Raw genomic sequence first — 21515 nt, forward strand, 5'->3', positions numbered from 1 at the left:
ACCTCTAGGCAAAACAATGGTACTATACAGAGGACGCATCAGCTTTAGGATATACATATAATCCGGCGAAGATAACGAAATATGGAATTTTGATTAGAATGCTTTGTGAAAATGAGAGTGGGTATATATGCAACTTCGAAGTCTATTCGGGGCAAGGCAAAAAGCTGCAGGAAATTATATTGTCTGTGTTGGAGCCGTACCTTGGTTGTTGGCATCATATATATCAAGACAATTATTATAACAGCGTATCTACAGCCGAGCTATTGTTCAGAAAAAAACTACACACTAGTGTGTGGTACTATACAGGAAAACAGTGGCTTACCAAAAATTTTGACAGAAAAATCCAAAGGTCAGCACGGAGAAGAAATAACTTTTTTACGGAAGGGACCCGTTGTTCTTATTGCTTGGAAGGATAAAAAAAATAGTACGGATGATATCAACTATTCATGGTGCTTCTATGAAATCAAGTGGAAATCGAAAAAAAAATTATGTAAACGATACAATCAAACCTACGTGCATATTGCAGTATAAGTATATGAAAGGGGTAGATCGTGCAGATCAGTATTTGGTGAACTGCAGTATTTTACGGAAATCTGTAAAGTGGTACAAAAAATTAGCATTTTTTCAGATAAACTGCACCTTGTTCAATGCATATAAAATGTACTGTATCTATCTGCTAGAAAATAAAACAAGATACTGCTACACACTTCTCGAATTTCTAAAACAGCTTTTTATAATGATACACACTTCAGGCTTTCTGGGCAATTGAGAGACCACGTCTTAGAAAAAATAGTCACTGCCAGAAAAGCAAATCCGACTAGAGCGTGTAGAGTACGCTCTTCAAGGGGAAAACGAAGCGAAACTAAGTATAGATATGTTATAGAAAAATTTGATTTGCTCTCGTCAATGGTTCTGGGGTAAGTGCCAAGAGGTCAAACTTAGTCCTCTTACCAGAAGGCATCCTCGCCTTCCCCACTCCGTGGCCAGATCCTTGAGGAACAATGTCCTATTCATTCCGGCAACGCAACGTCGGGCTGCTTGCCTTTCCCAATTTTCCTCATTCAAACAAATAAGTATGTGACTTCAAGTCACTGGCAATCGTCTGTCGCCCTAGCTGTCCGTTTACAACCATTCACTCGTCCAGACCTCGCACAGTTCATCCCGATCATAAATCGTACGAAAGCAAAATAGCGGCGGGCTAATTGCCTTTGACGACCCTCAAAAATACGTTGGCGCTAACACGGCCAACCTGACATGCTTCACGCTCTCGGGAAGCATCAATTCATAAGAACAGCCATATGTATCATAACATCAAACAAACATTTTGTTACCATATTCCCTCGGGATTGATAACGTCCTCTATTCCGCGCAATTCGTGTAGTTTTCAAACGTCGTCCTTCGAAGAATATTCTATCAAGTCCGTGGCCTTATTGTCACCCCTTGAAAATCTCTTTCGAAGTCTTAACGTTCTATTCCATACACGACATTGACGCCTTTCATACGTTATTCCCGGACACCAATAATCTTAATACCCTTCCGACGGCTCTGCGCTTTACGGAGTATACAACTGACTGCACATATTACACCTCCGACGACAATGCGCTTTACGGAGTATACAAATATCTTCCCATCATCAGTTATAAAAACACACTTGACCACAGGGCATACAGTTAAAATGCCACAAAACCACTCATTTATTCAAGTCTCCAATGATTTTATTATAAAAATGTACGGATAAGAACAAAAACTAAAATGTTTCGTTAAACAATTATTCTCAAAACTATCGAATATCGCTATTATAATATTGCATAAACCCAATAGCACACAAAAGATAAAAGAAAGAAAAATGTTCATTTGTATAGTAAAAAGATTAATCCACATGCAATACAATAGAAATTAATAAAACAATTAACAAACAGTGCTAAATATTCTAACGCTAACACGGTCCATCAGTAGATTCCGTATCGTCATCGCTTAACTGCGTATCATTCCATTCTCCTTCCCACATTCTAAGACGATCCTTGGGCACCGTTTGTGGTCTGCCGGACTTTCCTATGATTTCGAAACGATCGTTTGTTATAAGTTTTGAAATCGTAAAAGGTCCCGTATACTTAACATCTAATTTTGACCTTCTATTATCTGCTGGCTTTACAAAAACAGTGTCACCTTCCTTATAAAAAATACTATCTCTACGCGTTCTATTAAATCTGTTTTCTTGCAAGACCGCGTTTTCTTTTAACCTATTGGCAGCTACACCTCTGTCACGGACAATGTCTATCTCCTCATTTGTAGCCGGCAATGTTTCTTCGGCACGCATTGCATTACCTGGGCCTTGTTCTAGGCCAAATAGCAACCTACTGGGGGAAAATCCAGTCGATTTTTGTATAGTGGTATTAAGGGCCAGCATTAGCTTTGCTAGTTTGCTCGGCCATTCTGTTCCTTTTTTTGTTTCCGCGGTAAGAAGGTTTGTTACGGTCCCTACGTATCGCTCGGCTTGACCGTTAGCTCGAGGTGCGCCTGTAGCAATAAAATGTACCTGACTTCCGTGTTTTTCTATGAATTGTTTCAGAGGTTTGTATGTGAAATTAGTCGCTCTGTCTAAGACTATAATTCGCGGTGTCCCAAACAATGTAAGTCGTTCTCTAAAAACTTATAGTGTTTCAGGGCCGCTTAAGGTTCTCAACGGTATCAACTGAATGTATTTTGTAAATGCATCAACTATTATTAGGATGTGCTGGAAACCTTCTTTAGACTGTTGAAATGGGCCGACACAGTCACAGTGTATTGTGTCGAACGGTATGGATTTTTTTGGAATTGAATGCAAATATCCCTGTCTCGGTCCTGTATGTCGTTTTGATACAACACAGGTAATGCAATGTTTAATGTACTTTCTTACAAACGCGTGCATTTTCGGAAACCAATATTTTTGCGATATACGATCGTATGTTTTGTCATACCCAACATGACAGTTCTCGTCATGATAGAGACGTAGCAAACCAAGCCTACTGCCTTTCGGAACGAAACTACGATATACTACACGTCCTGTGTCTCTTTTTATTTTCCTACAAAGGATCGTATCCCTTAATTCGAAGTCTGACGTTAAACTATGATTAGAAGCTAATTTCGCTATTATTTCTTTTGTTTCCTCGTCATTTCGCTGAGCCACTTCTAACCAACTACCTTCACAAATAAAATTGACGCGATAATCTTTCGGGGGGTTTCGGCTAAAATAATCCGCATATTCTATCTGTTTACCTTTACGATATTCTAACTCAAAATTAAAATCTTGTAAAAGGATCCACCATCGAGCTACCCTAGGTACTAAGTCCTTTTTGTTGTTGGTTGCCTTTATCGCATTACAATCGGTAACAATTTTAAATTTAATGCCAAGAAGATAGACGCGGAAATACTTTAATGCATTTACAATTGCCAATGTCTCGAGTTCATAAGAATGATAACGCGACTCTTCAGGGGTCGTACGTCTACTAAAATAAGACACCACCCTTAGATCTCCGCCTACTCTCTGAAATAAAACGGCACCGTAACCTAATGAACTAGCATCTGTGTGCAATTCGGTTTCTCGTTGCGGGTCGAAAATAATTAATAACGGCTTTGAAGTAAGTTGATTTAAAATATACTTCCGTGCCTCTTCTTGGTGTTCTCCCCAGTTCCAGGGTTCTCCTTGTTTTGTTAATCTCGTAATGCAAGCCGTACGAGCCGAAAATTCCGGAATAAACTTGCGAAAATAACTTGCAAGGCCCATAAACTGTCGTACCTGTTTTACATCAGCAGGTATAGGTGCTTCAAGTAACGCTTTCACTTTACTAGCGCCGGGTCTAATACCTTCGGCCGAAATTTCTCTACCTAAATATTCGATTTGAGTTTTAAAGAAAAAGCATTTCTTAATGTTTAAGGAAAACCCTGCTTTATCGAGTGCTATTAAAACCTGTTCCAGACGTTCAAGCCCTTCTCTTATAGTCTCTGACGGAATCAATATATCATCTAAATACACTAATGCAATATTATGTTTTAAATTTCCCAACGCGGTGTTAATCGCACGCTGAAATACGGCAGGCGCGTTGCATAACCCAAATGGCATGCGCAAAAATTCGTAATGCCCGTCAGGTGTCACGAACGCGGTTTTCTCTATTGAACACTCTGCTATCGGAATTTGATAAAATCCGGATGCCATGTCAAGAGTGGTAAAGAACTTTCCCTTGCCTAAACGATCTAACTGATCCTCAATCAGAGGTAAGGGATAACGATCTTTTACAGTGATTTTATTTAATGCCCGAAAATCTACGCACATCCGATCTTCCCCATTTTTCTTCTTTACTAGGATGATGGGACTCGCGTAAGGAGATGTACTTTCCCGGATAATATTATTTTTTTGTAGCTCAGAGATAATCGCACGCACCTTTTCGCGCTCCGTAATCGATAACCGATAAGGGTGATAACTTACCACACGATCCTCCTTTGTTACGATTTTCATGTCTCCCGTACTTACTCTCCGAACCTGACTCCCTACTGCCACCATATGTTTGTACCGGTCCAGTAAATTTGATAATTCCCTCCTTGTTTCGTCACTGACATTTTCGATGTTGAAGCAGACGGGGTCTTCGTTCGATGTTCCCTTTTCTCGACCGCTTGAAGTCCGTTGGAGGGTGGTCGATCCGTCCGTTTCGGTAACGATGCGAACACCACCGTTGGATAAAACATTTTTCCCTACGATGAGTCCGTACGGGATGGAGGAATCCGGAACAACAAATAGATCTAATTCTACCGACAGCCCTTCTGACCGAATAATTGCTGTGGTGCTGCCGATGGTAGTGGTAGATGAATCAGACAAGCCTTTAATCGTTGTGGCGAAAGGATCAATTTTACAATTTGCTCGTTTCGCCACCGTTTCTTTTACCAAGGAACACGTTGCTCCACTGTCAATAAGGCTCTCCCTTACAAGTGTGTCGCGTAACAGAATTGGGGTCAGTTTATGGTCTACAGAGAAACATACGTTCGTCTGTAGCTGACCCATATTTAAATTTGGTTTTTTGTGCTCGCTTTCGTCACGTCGCGCTCTTTTGGCCCAACAATTGTCTTCACTGTGACCCTGCTTAAGACAATAGGAGCAGGTAATACTCCTCGGTGGGCTGCGTTTTCTGCCCATCCGTGATCGTTTGGAACAGTAATTTGCTGTATGTCCCCATTCACCGCAATTGTAGCACTGCTTTTTAAAAGGAACCCGTCCCTTTTCTTCATGCATTTCCCGAATTGGTTCTTTATTACTTTTTACTTTCACGAATTGTGACACTCCCGACAATAGTTCCACCGTAGAAGTATACCGCGCGTTCAAAAGCGATTGCCGCACAGATGCGTCAGTAATGTGTCCGATCACTAAACTAATAAGTTCATGTTGTTTAAACTCAATTTGAGTTTGTCCAAAATACTTTAATTTATTCCGCGCGTACTCAGAGTACGATTCAGCGGCATCACTCGTATAGGCTACAGCACGAGCCAACCGTTCACATAGTCTATCTTCACTGACAAACACGGAACACAGGTCTTCAGAAAATTTTTCCCATGATCTCGGATTACCTTCCCACGATTGGTACCACTTTTTCGCTGGTCCAGTTAATGCATGTGTCGCAAGGCTCAATCGTTGCGGAAGAGGTAACTTTTCCGTGATGCGTTCCACTGTCTGGCACCATTTTTTCGCGTCCTCACCAAGGTCAGCACCCCCAAATTCCGGAATGGCATCAATTAATGCATTCGGCGCTACACCGGAAACACTCGGCATTGCATTCGACGTGAATGTTTCCATGAATTTACGGAAAAGAGTTTCGAATGAAGGAGTGCTGGATTCGCCAGATTCTGCCATTTTAATTGCACACAAGCGTTTTATAAAAACTGAACACACACAAAACACAACACGGTTGAATACCGAAAACTATATGGGGCGATTGGATTAACGTATCCCACTTCTGATGTTATAGAAAAATTTGATTTGCTCTCGTCAATGGTTCTGGGGTAAGTGCCAAGAGGTCAAACTTAGTCCTCTTACCAGAAGGCATCCTCGCCTTCCCCACTCCGTGGCCAGATCCTTGAGGAACAATGTCCTATTCATTCCGGCAACGCAACGTCGGGCTGCTTGCCTTTCCCAATTTTCCTCATTCAAACAAATAAGTATGTGACTTCAAGTCACTGGCAATCGTCTGTCGCCCTAGCTGTCCGTTTACAACCATTCACTCGTCCAGACCTCGCACAGTTCATCCCGATCATAAATCGTACGAAAGCAAAATAGCGGCGGGCTAATTGCCTTTGACGACCCTCAAAAATACGTTGGCGCTAACAGATATATTTGTAAAAGCTGTTGTGTACCATTACACGTAGGTGATTGTTATACTGCTTATCATACGAAAAAGAAATATTAAAAGTTGAATAATAAATCAAATTTATTAAAATCTATTTATGTTTTTTTACTTCCACATCCAATTACCAAATAATAGCCGGTCACACGAGGTAAACTTTCAGTAAAATTGCCGGTCAATAATGTGTCAATGGATGTGTTACAGTCCTTTGGATTACGAGATTGCCACGAACTGACCAGGCATGTTTGATGGGAGACCAAGCCCAAAAGGAAGATTCATCGCTAAAAACAATATCACTCCAATTGCGATTAATATTTGTATAAGCCCACGCTAACCGATTTTCGACATGCTTTCTTTAAAACAGAGGTTTCGCCATTGTACTATGGCATGCAATGTTATTTTCTTTTAATCGACGTCTTAATGTCATTATATCAATATTTATGTTTCTTCTTGCCAAGATAGCTTGGGCTTTCCCTCGCTGTAGCTAATTATCGGATTTAGAAAAACTTGCGGATTTTCTGTATCGGGAAGCCGAGTTAGAGTTAAAGGCCGGCGTATTCGTCTCCGAAACATCTGTTGTAACGACGCGACAGAAACCTGAAAAAGGCAAAACGAGCTCTCGAATCAGAATAAACCAAGTTCACATTGCACTTTCTGTAATATATTTAATCACAGTTTGCCTGACAATGAGTGTAGGGATTTTCTGATGGCTGCTATAGATCGTCGATGGTTCATTACGCGAACATTAAAATTGTGCCGCAAGTATCTGCGTCAGGGACATTTTCAGAATGTCTGTGATGTGATAACTGCGACATATGTAATTCGAGGCATCACCGACTTCTTCATTCCGCGAACAGTAAGATGGGCCGACAATTTCGAATTCAAGGGAATGGGACTCCGAAAAATTCGGAGCCAAGTGCCGCACGTAATAGTACTACGTCAATTGCTACAGGAAGCGACTACGAAAACGTATGACTAAGTTCGTTTAATGCTCTATTAAAAATAATGCCGATTCGCGTAATAGGACCTGTAAATCATGCAGATATTTTCGCTTTACTCGATGAAGGCTCAATTATCTTCTTGATTGACGATAAAGTTTCGCGATTTATTGGGGCACGTGGCCCGACAATTGACGTTACACTGAAGGGAATAGGGAGTCAAGCAAAGATAGTGTCTCACAATCAGTCAATTCAAGTAGATTTCGATATTGTTGAGCAAGGGGAAAAATTTAGAGTAAAGAATGTCATTGTTGTGAAAAATTTAAATCTGCCAATTTAATCACTTTCAGAGGATCTCGTTAGAGAAATCAAATCCGAAAACGTTGGAGTGTGTGTATATAAAAGCGCTCGACCTAAAGTTTTTTTAGGGCAGGACAATTGGGAACATAATAGTTACACGCGAAGTGAGAGAAATAGAGAGGAGCGGTCTTGCTATATCGCGTTCGTTATTAGTCTAGACGGTTTACGGTATTGCACGACGCGGAGTTAGATCTAACAAAATCACTCTAATAAACGTTGTGCATCAGAATTGCAACATAACGTCCGCGCGAAACGATGAAGCGCGTTACTAACTATGTAAGATAAACTTGACAAATTAATCCGGCAATATTTTTGCATAGATGACTTAGAAATAAATGAACATCTGAAGCCAGTTGATAAGCACGTTCACTTGTTAAAAACGTTAGCGGAAACGAGTCGATGAATAGGTTCTACATGGGAAACTGGTTTATTATGGAAAAAAGATCCCCCACCTTATATAAGTAGTTTTACAACGGCTCAGAAGCGACTCTATTCGCTTGAGGAACGACTAGATAAAGACCCTAAGTTCGCGTCGTTGTATTACAAGAAGGTGGATCGTCTCGTGGATGAGGATTACGCGGAAAAGGTAGATGATAACGTTTATAGATTGCGCGTATAGTATTTACCACATTTCGGGGTAAGATATAAAAATAAACCAGGCAAAGTAAAACTAGTTTTTAACACGGTCGCGAAGACGGAGGGAATAAGCCTTAATGATTAATTAGAGACTGGACTGGATTTGTTACAATCACTATTAGGAATCTTAGTACGTTTCCGACAATATGACGTAGCAATTGAAGCTGACATTCTCGACATGTTCTTACGAGTGAAGATTGGGAATGAAGACCGCGGGGCTCAGAGATTCCTATAGCGTGGAAAAAATCGAGATATTACACCGCAGGTCTATGAAATGACTTGCCTTATTTTTGGTGCGAAATCGTCTCCGTGTAACGCAATTTATACAAAAAATAAAAACGCCGCGGAATTTTCAGAAGCCATGCCGAACATATCTAATAGTATAATTAAAAACACTTATATGAACGACTTTTTAACTAGTTGCAGAACCGTAGAAGAAGCCATGGAACTCGTGAACGATGTAATCAAAATTATTTCACACGCGAATTTTAAAATGCACGCATGGGCGAGTAATCATGTGAATGTGTTGAATGTCGATTCGCGTGAAAAGATGTCCGGAAGGTTAGGCCTGTTTTGGGATACAAAAACGGATGAATTAGGCTTTAACGTAGGTTTGAACAAGATACCAAAAAGTATTTTAACGGAAGAATCGAAACCAACTAAACGCCAAGTACCGCGAATAATTATATCCGTGTCTGATCCTCTCGGGCTACTTTCCTCATTTACGATTAAACAAAAATTTTAATGCAAGACATTTGGCGCAGTGGGATTAATTGGGACGATGAGTTACGTGAAGACGAATATTCTTGTATGGCGTACATGAATTCAAGACCTTTACAATCTGAAACAATGTCGTGTGCCGCATTGTTATACGATATTATCTAAACGCAATCGATTTGGTATAAAGTCTTTCATCGCTTGCGACTGTGAAACGGGATATATTTGAGACATGATAGTATATTCAGGTTCGGCAACAGAAATTTCTGTGTTTCAAGAAAATTTGGGTAAATCCGGAAATATAGTCATGATTCTCATGAAAAATTATCTCGAGAAAGGTCACAGTTTATATGTGGATAACTGGTATACAAGTCCACTTTTATTTAACACGTTACACTTGAACCAGACAAATAGTTGTGGTACCGTAAGAAAAAACCGCAAATATGTCCTAATTATTTCAAACAAACTGCAAAAAAGAGAAATATCATTTCGATCAACTAAAGCATTATTATGTATGAAATTACAGGATAAAAGAGAAGTTTGGATGCTGATATCGTAGAAACAGGAAAGTTTCATTACCATACAAAAACACCGGTAACAAAACCAACATTGTATACTGGATTACAATCATAATATGGGTGCTGTAGATAAGACCGATATGGGAATTAGTACTATTGAGTGCATTAGAAAGTTATAAATGGTATAACAAATTTTTTTTCCATTTATGAAATGTAAGTATTTGAAACGCATATGCTTTATACAAACGCGTATCAGGTCAAGAGTTACAATTCGCGACATTCCATTTATTACTGATAAAACAAATATTTGGAAAATATTTACAAACTTCAAATACATATCAATGGAAAAAAAATACCGACGATCCCTTATGTCTTATTGAAAAGCATTTTCCAAGTACATATGTCACTCCGTCCGCGGAAAAAAAGAACCAAGCGCCAAAATGTGTGACATGCACTAAACATAAAATCCGACGAGAAAGTAGATATGAATGCAAAAAATGCGATGTAGGTTTATGCGTTGATCCATGCTTTCAAAAATACCATACACTAATTGGTTATTAAATTTTTTTATTATAATTTTATCATTATTCGTTCATTATCGTTTTATTATTTTTATTATTATTATTATTATTAAAATTATCAAAATATGCTGTTAAAGTTGACATATCCTGTGTTACATTATAAATTTTGGATTTTTTCCTTTATATTTTGATGGTTGGCAAACGCAACAGTACGATTGACGAACGATTGGCGTAGCTGCAACCGCCACGATACCGATTTGCGCACATAAATTAGTTAGTCCTCAACGAGCATGCTTTATGTCTACATGTGTAACGACCCTGGAACCTAGGTTCAGTTTGTTACAAGCGCTAAAAAGGTAAAGAGCGGCTTTTACCCACTAACGACTCGTTTTCGCAAATAAAGATTGTGGGATTCGTGTGGTGTGCGGTGAAGGAGTGAAATCCACAGGTTAATATCTTTCAACAATTAGATTTATTCGATAACGATAAGAAATGAAACTAACAAATAACAATAACAACAAAATAAAGAAAAGTATATACATAGATTATAAATGATTAATTAGAATAAAGAAACTAAACAGATCTTGATATAATGATAATAATAGAAATGATAGAACTTGACCAATTAAACAATATGTAATGGATAATCGTGAATCTAACGAAATGAAACTCGCTGGTTAATACCTTATATTAGATCGTACCTAAGTCTAATCTCTGATAAAGCTAACTTCGCTTTTATAATATTAACTAAATTTGATATTCTTTATATATATTCGATTCTCGTGTTCGAAGCTATCGCAATGACAAGATTTTACTTGATTAACACGTTTATAATTTATAATGAATCCTACCTAAGTGTAGTTCGGTTTCTAGATTTATATAAATGAAAATTTACAAAATTAATAATGTTAGCGCGTTATAGTCTACCGCAGCGAGGAATCCGACCTAAGTGTGATTCTCTAAGTGTATTTAGATACGCTTTCGCAAAATTAGACAGATTTTATCTATTATCTAACGCGGTGTAGTCGACTACGGAAATTACGCTAGAGTGAGAACAGTATTCTTTTATTAACTCAAATTACCAAAATTTATTTGTATCTAATGAATTATTTCTTCGGAACAGTTGCTCTTTTTATTATCTGACTCGACAACTAATGGTCCATGACCCTTTTAGCCAAAACGAATACTGACAGCCGAAACCAGATCGCTTAAATGGGGAGCCTGCGTTAGCTAGCTACAGGACGACCCAGAGCGAGCTCCGAGAATCTGAAGGCGCGTTAGCAATCCGACGAAAAATCAAATATGAGTAGCTGAGAGCTATCGTTTCGATATCTTAGCCTTTCTTGGCGCTAAGTATAGCTCTCTCTCAAAGGAGTGTCAGATACGAGATCGTTTGAATGGAGAGCCTGCATTAGCCAGCTACTAGAACGACCCACGACCAAGTATCCAAATGGCGTATACCCGCTTGACCAATCAAGTATTAAGATTCGTTGCGGCTCTTGACAGCGAAAACTGTTCCTGGTTATTCTTATCAAAGAGACTTGTGAATAGCTCGACTTCGAAAACTGTTCTGCTTGTAGAGGGGTTTCGCTCGCCCTTTTATACTCGCAGGTTCGCCGAATTCCTGGAATTTCTGTGACGTCAGAATATATAAATTTTCATATAAATTCGTTATTATACATGTGGGATTAGTAATTATGTGTTTGGGTATGAGAGAGAGTGAGACAGAGAGTATGAGAGAATGTGAGAGAGAATGAGAAAGAAAGTATGAGAGAGAGAGTGAGAGAGAATTAGAAAGAAAGTATGAGAGAGAGTGAAAGAGAGCATAGAGGTCACGTGGTAATCTATTAGAATTATGTGCGAATGTCCGTTGAGAGGAGAGTCTTGCTTGAACCGGCGTAAGAGAAACCGTGTGACGAATAGATTGCGACGAATAAGAAATTGTACCGCTCCGTATCATAAAATTCGGCTTGCGACTCATCATACGATCCCATATACATTAATTATAAAATCGAATAGTTTAATTATATTTTAAATGTCGCTCTTTAATTTCTGACTAACATTTCGATATTAAAATAATAGTATAACGGTGTTTTAGCGAAAAATACATTTTCTGTCCTTTTCTAATGAACTGCGTACAAATTCTACGTGAGCCGAATCTATTCCGATTTACAGCTTTTTAATTGAAAAAAATAATTTTTTTTCTGGCTATGAATAGTTTAGTACCGACTGATTTTACGTATATAAATTCATTTAGTTAATTAATTAGTTTAATGTCTGATAATGCCGTAAATAGAAATAGTATCTCTATCCTTTTCTAGGATTAACGCTGATCTAAAGGATTTCGGGGCGAGCATCGCGGCACGTAGGCACATATCGTAACGGAAATTTGTCATACAAAACTATACATTTATTAGATTTAAAATAAAGTAATACACGAGTCTTGTTTCAATCGTTCTAACTTAATATTTGATTTGGTGAAACATATGTATTACCTATTCTAAATCAAAATCATAAGATAATTAACATAAATGAAAATGTATATATATACATACTGATTACCGACTGTCGAATTTGATAGATATGGTAATAGATTCGTAATGTACTGTCGGTAATTGCCTAATACTGTCGATAATAGATCTGAGGTGTGGTATTGTATAAAAAAGGGTTCCGCGGGACGTTACACATGTAACGATTCTTTTTCTCTTCAGTATAAATTATCATATACTGTGTTATATTTTAAAACATATTTAATTACCGATTATTATTAAAGGAATGTACAAAATCAGTTAAGTAAATTAAATTAGCTTAAAAAGTTACTTAAGATAAATAAAAAAATTGATATTTTTAATTTATTTGCCATTATTATTTTTTAAACCCTAAGAATGGTATTAAATTTCTGGGTACTGTTTTGGTCACTAGTCAGTGTACAACCAGTCGCAGCGACTAACATACGAAAAATGGACCGTCTATATTGATAGATTCGTCCGTGAGCATGTCGCAGTCAAAGGGTTAAAAATCAAGCTACGAGAAGAGGAAGCAAGACAATGTGATCGTGACAAAAAAACAAGTGATAGTGTGTAAAAGTGACACGCTGTTATTTAGAGAAAATATTCGTGAGACACGTAACAAAATAAACATAAGAAGTGTAACGTCCCCGGGAACATCTACTAACCCTGTAGATAAATAAAAGCATTCTAACCTATATATCTCTTTATTTTATTATCGACCGCAAATCACAGTGTTCATTCTATATACGCAAAAATGTCCTTTCCGATATAAGTAAAAATGTTATCCCCACCACTGGGGGAATGACCCCTCGAGACGCCCGAAGTTCGCTCGTCGGGAAATGTAACGTGATCCGGGCTTAGTGTATCCGTGAGATAATACCAATGCAAATATAAAACTTTTTTATTTTTGACTTTTTTGTTATCAAACTTTTACCAATTAATTCTTGACATTTTTTCGATTAAAATGAGACCAAACACGATATAACTTGGACTATATTTACTGGTTTAATTGATGATAAAAGTTTCTAACGCAGAGGAGGATAGCGAGTGAAGAAGAAAGAGACACTGCGGTCGTGGCAGTCGGCAAAGATCAATAGTCTGTTCGGTTGTTTGCAATACTTGAACATTGCTAATTTTTTTATTCTTCATCTGTTACGCGGCCAGATACCGCGTCCGTTATTTTGTAAAGAATATTAATATTTACACAAATGTAACAATCGTCCGCACGATTTCTGACCCTCTATAGCAGCAATAAACTCATGAAGCCAGTACGGACCCCGCGAGTTTCTTTAGAGTCACCGTTTGCCCATGTTTATTGCCGGTAATAGTTTTTAGCTTTTCGCTTTTCCAAACACATGTTTTTACCCGTCAAGGCGCATCCTAATTTTATTGCTTGCTAAGGTCAAGGGTCCATCTCATAAATCAAGACAACATGATTTATATGTCAGGGTTTTTCCAGAAAACCCTGACGTCACACGTAGGCGGTCACTGAAGACCCCTCGCCACACATTTTTTCACGCCAATAGCAAACAACTACCCCCTGACACTACCCCGTTAAACACACCCACACGAACCTACCTACACGACATTCCTTCACTCAGAAATCAGAATTCATCAAACATCCGACACAGTCATACATCTTCAAACTCCATAGCCTTTTTAAATAAACAGTCTTTTAGTTCAACTTCAAACATAGTCTCCATTCATATATCCAGAGAACTATCCTTTCCGCTGTAATTACCGGTTAGGAATTACGTGAACTCGTGACATCGAAATAATTCGTGTAAGGACTTACGACCCTTATAGGCGTGAATTGCAACGGTTCGGTCTTGTCGCGATTGACGTAACATCATCCATTTTTTTATATAACTTTTTCCATCACATTCGTGACGTTTTCCTGACTAAAATGACACCAAACACGACGTAATTTGAGTTATGTTTACTTGCAATATCTTATTAGAGTAAAATCATCGATGTACGCGTAACACTTGAAATTACAAGTAAATATGTTCTTGTTCGGTAAATGTTCGGTAATCGGTGAAAAGGACTCTGGAAATCGGAAGGTTTTCAATAACCCGTTCAAGTAAATTTTACACAGTTTATTAAACCACACAAAAAAAAAACCACAAAACGAAATTGCACACACTACACGCACACGACGACACGACGAAGAAATTATTAGAAAGTATAATCGAAATTGTAGTTCGATTTCGCGCACCGCGTATTTACTATGCAGGATTATCGCGTCTTGTGTTGACAAAGGTTGGCTTGGTACTCTCTCTCGCGAGGGTCGGGCGATCACTTAAATTCGGGAATCCACGGTAATTGTCGTCATCACGGCCCAATCAGCTGTTGCTTACTAGACATGTCGACGACGGGAACCAATAAATTTCATACCGGTAACGGGGGGGTTCTCGGTGTCTCTCGATCCTTCGAGAATGCACCGAAAGAGATCTTCTGGTGCGTCCAGGAGGACGAGAGACAGAAAACTTCACGGTTGGGATTTGAATTCAGGGATGGACCTCTCCTACTTGCCTAGATACGGAACAGTCCCGAAGTATGTCGTGTTTGGTCTCATTTTAATGAGAAAAATGTTACAAATATGATGGAAAAAATTTCAAAAAAAAAATCAAAAATAAAAAAATTTTATTCTTGCATTAGGAGTGTCCTTCTAGTAGGTCACTGTTTGTTTACGTTCGGTCTCCTTCGCTCGAAATGTAGCACCTTTACGATATACGCAATCGGCGACTGTGTTATTTTTCTCTTCTGTCCTTTTTTACGTTCGGCAAGACATCAATCAATGTATGACCTGTTAGAAAATTCCCAGTGACCCACCCTAATAAAGCAGGGACGACGGGCACATGGCCGTCCTACGACGACCACCACGGGGTAGAGGCCTGACACTGCGACGTCCGGGCCATAAAACAGTCCTGGGGCCTCAAGTTTCGCGGGGACTAGGAAACCTCGCGGAACAGGAAGAGGGCATTCGTCTACGGACCTTGGAAAGACATCCTTCTTTCGAGGACGCTATTTCGCCCACGGAATCGGCATATATAAAATATATAGTGAGTTTGAAACCGAACTCAGTTAGCGTTTCAATAATTTTCTACCTCGTTTTACAGACCTGTACGATATACGCAAAACCTCAGACCCGAAAGGTTTGCGTATATAGAATATCCTGCTACACGGTATTTCGCAGCTAGCTCGGTAACGGCCCGCGACCCCGTTTCGCCCGCGAATTCTCGGTCGGCCCTTCCTGGCCGTGCCCGCGACGATGACCGCCGCGGCGCCTCCGCGGATTCGCGAGCGCGTAGCACTTCGGCGCCCGATCCGAACCCGTTCGATATCGCTTTAATTTATTTGATAATTGGGCGCCAGACGCTTCTCAGCGTCGCGATAAAGAACTTAGTCGCGAAACGAGACTCTCGAGCGGGAAGATGGGAAAACCGTTTATGTCGGTCTCGGAAAAACGCGGAAGATTCGAATCGGCGGCGGAACGGCTCGGTAGCTCAGTATCCGAATGCAATGGTAGAGTGGCGGGATTCTTTAAGGGTAAAGGAGCCAGACGCGGAGGCGGACGAGAATGATTGATTCGGGACAATTCGCGAGAAACCTCAATTTAGCGGTATTTGTTAACAGCGGTGTTTTATTTAAAATCTAAGTAACCTAGGCGTACAGTGTGATCCAGTATCGGAATTCGATTTAACCGTAACACTCTCGGTGGAAGGCCGAGATACGATCTCCGCAAGATTTTAACCACGGAAACGAAATATGCAAGTTCCTAAGCGGAATACAATCTTTGATATTTCCTCGATTCCCGGAACGGTACGCGACGCGACTAATTTAACGGGAACGCAACGCAAATACTTAACAAAACGCGACGCAATTATTTTAACGGAACGCAACGCGACGAAACGCGACGAAACGCGACGAGACGCGACGGGACGCGACGAGACGCGACGAAACGCAATTATACTAAACGCAACGGAATCTAACGCACTTAAATTTATACGAGATGCGATTTAATTCTACACGCGGAACGATTCTGTATCGGCGACCGTCTAGAGAGAGAAAGCGAGAAGTTACGCGACAAACACGAAATGTCCGGTACGACAAACATTCACTTTACTTTCTACTCCCGTACCAAGAGTTCGCGAAATCGAGACGTGGGAGGGTACAATATTGGCAAAGGCCTACTCGAGACGATACTTTGATTGTAGCTTACGCTTTACCATTCCCCGGTACAGGTTCGGTGATCCAGCCGAGTGGCGATTCGAGAGATCGGGAAGCGATCTCTCGACGACACGAAAAAGTCCGGACGTCGGGATCCGCGACCGTCCCGGACAGGGGCCCCCGGGTTTTTTACCCTTCCAACTTAAACTAATTTCCCTACGAGACAAAGCCACTCCGGTCACACTTTGCAGAACCTGCCCGTGAATGGCAAGCCAGGTGGTCTACAACCCACGATATGACAATCTCGATTTCGCGCTCTTTTACAAATGTATAACGGTAATTGAGGGGGCTTACCAAGGTGTCCAGACACTGGGCGGCAGAGCTCGGGATTTCGGTAATGTGCTTTTTCGAAACTTTACGGGAAACTTGGCAAGTGCCAAATACAGAATAAGGATCCGCGAGCCCTTGCGCCGGCATTAGGACACCTCGTAGCCTACCCCCACCCTCTGCCGGAGTTTCCGAATTCTATCGAAGTCTTCTTCGGCAGGGCCTCTTCCGTCTCCACAGCCTCTCTTCTTCTATCGTAGGGCCGGAGCGGGGAAGCGGCAGGGAATCGGCACTTTCCTTCGGCGTACGTCGGTATCTCGCTGGATTCTCTCCTCTTACTCCGCTGCCTCTCTTCGTCTATCGGAGGATCCGAGCGGGGTAGCGGCAGAGCAGCGGCGTTTTCCCTTGACGTACGTCGCTCCTTCGTTGACCGTGACGTCATTCTCCGGCGGTACATATAAAATAGTATAGCGGCAGAATTTGTTCTTACGATATTATACGCGCTTCGTTCTCTTTCTAGACGGTATCTGACGGCGACCTTTGACCCGTCCGGTCTCCCTAGGAGGCTCCTTGTGACGGGTATAAAATACCACGTCACAATCCACTGTACCGATCGCACCATAAAAATTCGTGCGGTAATAGTCAGGGGTAGATCACGCGTGCAGCTTTGTTAAATTAGGTCACGAATTTTTTAATCGATGCATTGCAGTATTTGAATATTTGATAAATCGCACTAAATTGATATCTCTAAGGAGGATACAAAGTTTTTTTTAGATAGAGTTTTATAATATATAAAATTTAAAAAAATATATTTTTACTAATAGGACTGTTGGTCAGGGTGAAGTGTATTTAATAAAGTGGAAGTGCAGGAGTTAAAGGAGTCACCTAGCACCCCTAACCCTTCGGAGTTTGGGGTCAGGCCTGGAAGCATGAGGGAGGATATGGTTCGACAGGATCAAATCCTCACCAAGAGAGGAACAAAATTAAAAAGAAAGAATTCTAACCTCATGGAGGAGAATACCTCGAATAAGAAAGCCACGCCCGTGGAAATTAGAAAAATGGAGGAAGTATTGTATCCGGAATCTCATTGTGGCACAGCAACTGTTATGGTCGACCTGGAGGTGACGCTACGCAAGTCGAGAGTAGACAATCTTGTCACCTTAGCGCGTGTATTAAATAAGATTAAGGTAGGAGCCATTGACGTTGCTCCCAAAGGTTGGGGTAAATTTAAAATCAAGTTTCCCAATGCGGAACTGGCTAATCAGTTTACAAAAAAAGAGACTATTAGGCATGCTGGTTTCAAACCTTACAATTCCTAGACATAAAGTACAGGTAACTGGTATTATTAAAGGAGTTCCTCTCGATATCACCACTGAAGACCTTCTAAATAAGACTGTTTGTCCATGCAAAATTAAAGCTGCTCAAAGGCAGAATAAAAATCTAAAGGTTTGGAACCTGGTACTTGGGAATGGACTCCTAGTGAGTCAATACTCATCACTTTTGAGGGTACAACTATCCCTGAATACAAAAGAGTATTTGGTCTTTTACACATTCCAGTTGAAGTTTACATTAAACCTGTTCGTACTTGTCTTAACTGCTATACATGTAAATATGATCACTTCACAAAATTCTGTAGAAGTCAGAAAGTCTGCGGTCACTGTGGGGACAAAGTGGACGAGGCTCACACCTGCAAGGAAGGGTCATTAAGAAGTTGTTTACACTGTGAGGGCCAGCACACAACTTTCTCTAGGAAGTGTAAAGTATACAAATTCAACAAAAGAATAAGGGAAATTATGGCCTACAAGGGCAAGAGTTTTTTAGAAGCTAAGGACTTCTTACAAAGTGCAACTACGAGACTTCTTTTCAGCAAAATATCAGTTAGAAAGGTCATTGCATCTAACCTAAAGAATTTTCACCATTACCCAAATCCACTATGGAACAAGCTTTTAAACTAAAACACACTGGGGGTCAACCCTTACCAACAGTGCATAACCAAAAACAGTTATCATGTTCAAATATGGAACTTTCTGAGGTAGAAATCTCCTCTTCCAAGATCAACAAAAAGGAACACATGATAGTGCAGGCGCACGAAGAAGTCTGCTCCACATCTAAGGAATCTACTGTAAGGTACACTGAACCTTCATGCATGACTAGGATAGTCAAATCTACAGACACCACTAAGGATACCACTAAGGCTTCTACAAACTCGCTCTCAATGGATTGTATCAACGAAATACTCCTTGAAGTAGTTGCTGTCAGGAAAACAAAGAAGTGTGTTCAAATTAAACAATATAAAGGTCCCATACACAAATAATAATGGAGCATAACCTTCTAAAAATTCTATTATGGAATTGCAAAAGCATTAGACAAAAAACGGATGAACTAGCACAACTTGCTCATAACTACAATATTATCATCATAACGGAAACTTGGCTCAAAGCTGAGCAACACTTAAATCTGCAAAATTTCTTCACTATTGGTCAAGATAGATTGGATAACAGACCAGGGGGAGGTATAGCAATACTTGTACATCGAACTCTGGACTTCTTCAAATTTCACATTTCACTTAAGGACAACTCTACGGAAATGCTCACCATTCGTACAGACACTGGATCATTTAAAACCGTCTTGGCAGCATATTATAGACCACCTGGTAATAACCTTAAGGTGAAAGAATGGTGCAGTTTCATAGAGGATTGCAGAAGACAGGAATCTCCTAGTATAGATTGTACAGTATCTTGGAGAAATATGATTTTATGGTTCACAACACGGATACAAAATCCTATGCAGGTAACTTCCACTATTCCCCTAGCAATTTGGATTTGGTGATTTCAGATTCTAATCTAGCTCACCTTTTACAAACTACTCAACTTGAGGACAGTCTGGGTTCAGATCATTTCCCCACCGCATGCTTCACAGCCCTAAAGTGCTCTACATACATCAATAAATCCAATAGAATTTCCACCATCAAAACGGATTGGCAAAAGTTAAACTAATTAATTAAGTTAATTTCATTATTGTAATTCATAAATCCATTGTGTGAACGTGAATCCTCTTAAAATTACTTAATGCATCTTTTATGGGAAAATGACATAAAAATTCAAAGCAGAAGTTTGTTTTTCGCGCGAAAAAATCGGTTTTTGATTTTTTTAACTACGGCGCACCCCATCGAAAAAATTAGAGAATAATAGTTGTACTAACATTTAACTACCACATTAATATAAAAGTAGTGCTCCGACATCTTCATTAAAAAATCGCATTTTTTCGGATTTTTTTTCGGTTTTTGATTTTTCACGACTACAATTTGCGATCAAAAAATCTGAAAAAATTCTATAATATGCGCTATATGGTCCTCAATGTTTTAGAATTTTTTCAAAATTTTTGTACGAAATTAAATAGGCAAAAAGGGCCAAAAACTGGAATTTCGTGTTTTCCCTTTTACTACCCCCGCGGATGAGATAGGGAGTTGAAACTTGGTGTGAGATTTTTTTTTTGGATATGCTACCGACTGGCGAATTGGGTTTCTCATTTGACTCAAGGACACATTTGACTACCTTATCCGGCTATACCCTTTCCCGCGCTTCGTATAATTTACAGTGGCAAAATCACAAGCAACACGAGCATGTATAATCGCAATTACGAAATCCTCTTAAAAAAAGAAAAAGGGAAAAGAAAAGAAAAGAAGATGAATCAGGAAGACAAAAAAACCATAAACATTCTTAATGGAATTTGCGTAATTGACAAAGGCTACGCATTCTTAAATAAATACTATTTGACCCAGAAGAGGATCTGCCTGAACTGCGCTTTAAAAGTACACCCTGACATGAAGGATAAGTGGTGGCATTTAGGCAAGAAGAAGGAAAACATTAAGTATTTTATTTTATTAATCTAATACATACACATATAGTATATATATATATATATTCTGAATATATATATATATGAATGTATATATATATTCTGAACAACTTTTTCCTTTGCCAAAATATTGGTTGAGGCTCCATTTTCGAGTTATTAGCAAAAAACATTGACCAATGAGAGCGTGCATAGACCGGGCGCGAGAAAGCGTGAGCGACAGCTTCGAATATGACGGCCGATCGTCGTCGTGAACAAACGTATCGATACCGTCGGTATAACGTCGGTATAACGTCGGTATATCGTCGGTATATCGTCGGTATAACAGGAAGCTATTAGGTGAAAGTTAAATTGAATAATGAATTAAGAAGTTAAGAATAATATTAAGTTCTTCGTAATTCGTGAATGGGAGATAAACCAATTAGTTGTTGTTTACCCAGACCAAGTATCTTGTATTTATTTTAAGCCTTCAAAAAGGAAAAAGAATAAATTCACGAATATTCATTCTGTCGATTATTCTAATGAAGCAAATGAATAAATTCACGTTTCAAAACGAATGAGTACCTTTCCTACGAAATGGGATAAAATTGGAATA

At 39.6% G+C, this 21515-nt stretch overlaps 2 protein-coding genes across 2 annotated transcripts in view; one reads left to right on the top strand and one right to left on the bottom strand.

Moving 5' to 3' along the window:
* Nucleotides 1–21515, top strand: part of LOC143265368 (uncharacterized) — a 253696-nt gene that overhangs the window by 201206 nt on the left and 30975 nt on the right. The gene's annotated exons all lie outside the window — the stretch shown is intronic.
* LOC143265340 (uncharacterized) lies at nucleotides 699–6373 on the bottom strand. Its single transcript, XM_076536834.1, has 2 exons — nucleotides 4463–6373; nucleotides 699–2052 (listed from the first exon to the last, which is right to left on the bottom strand). Exons 1-2 carry the CDS (start codon nucleotides 5873–5875, stop codon nucleotides 1975–1977), a joined length of 1491 nt encoding a protein of 496 aa, XP_076392949.1. The 5' UTR covers nucleotides 5876–6373; the 3' UTR covers nucleotides 699–1974.

This window comes from Megachile rotundata, chromosome 11 (genome assembly GCF_050947335.1).
Source record: "Megachile rotundata isolate GNS110a chromosome 11, iyMegRotu1, whole genome shotgun sequence".
NCBI classification, from domain to species: Eukaryota; Metazoa; Arthropoda; class Insecta; order Hymenoptera; family Megachilidae; genus Megachile; species Megachile rotundata.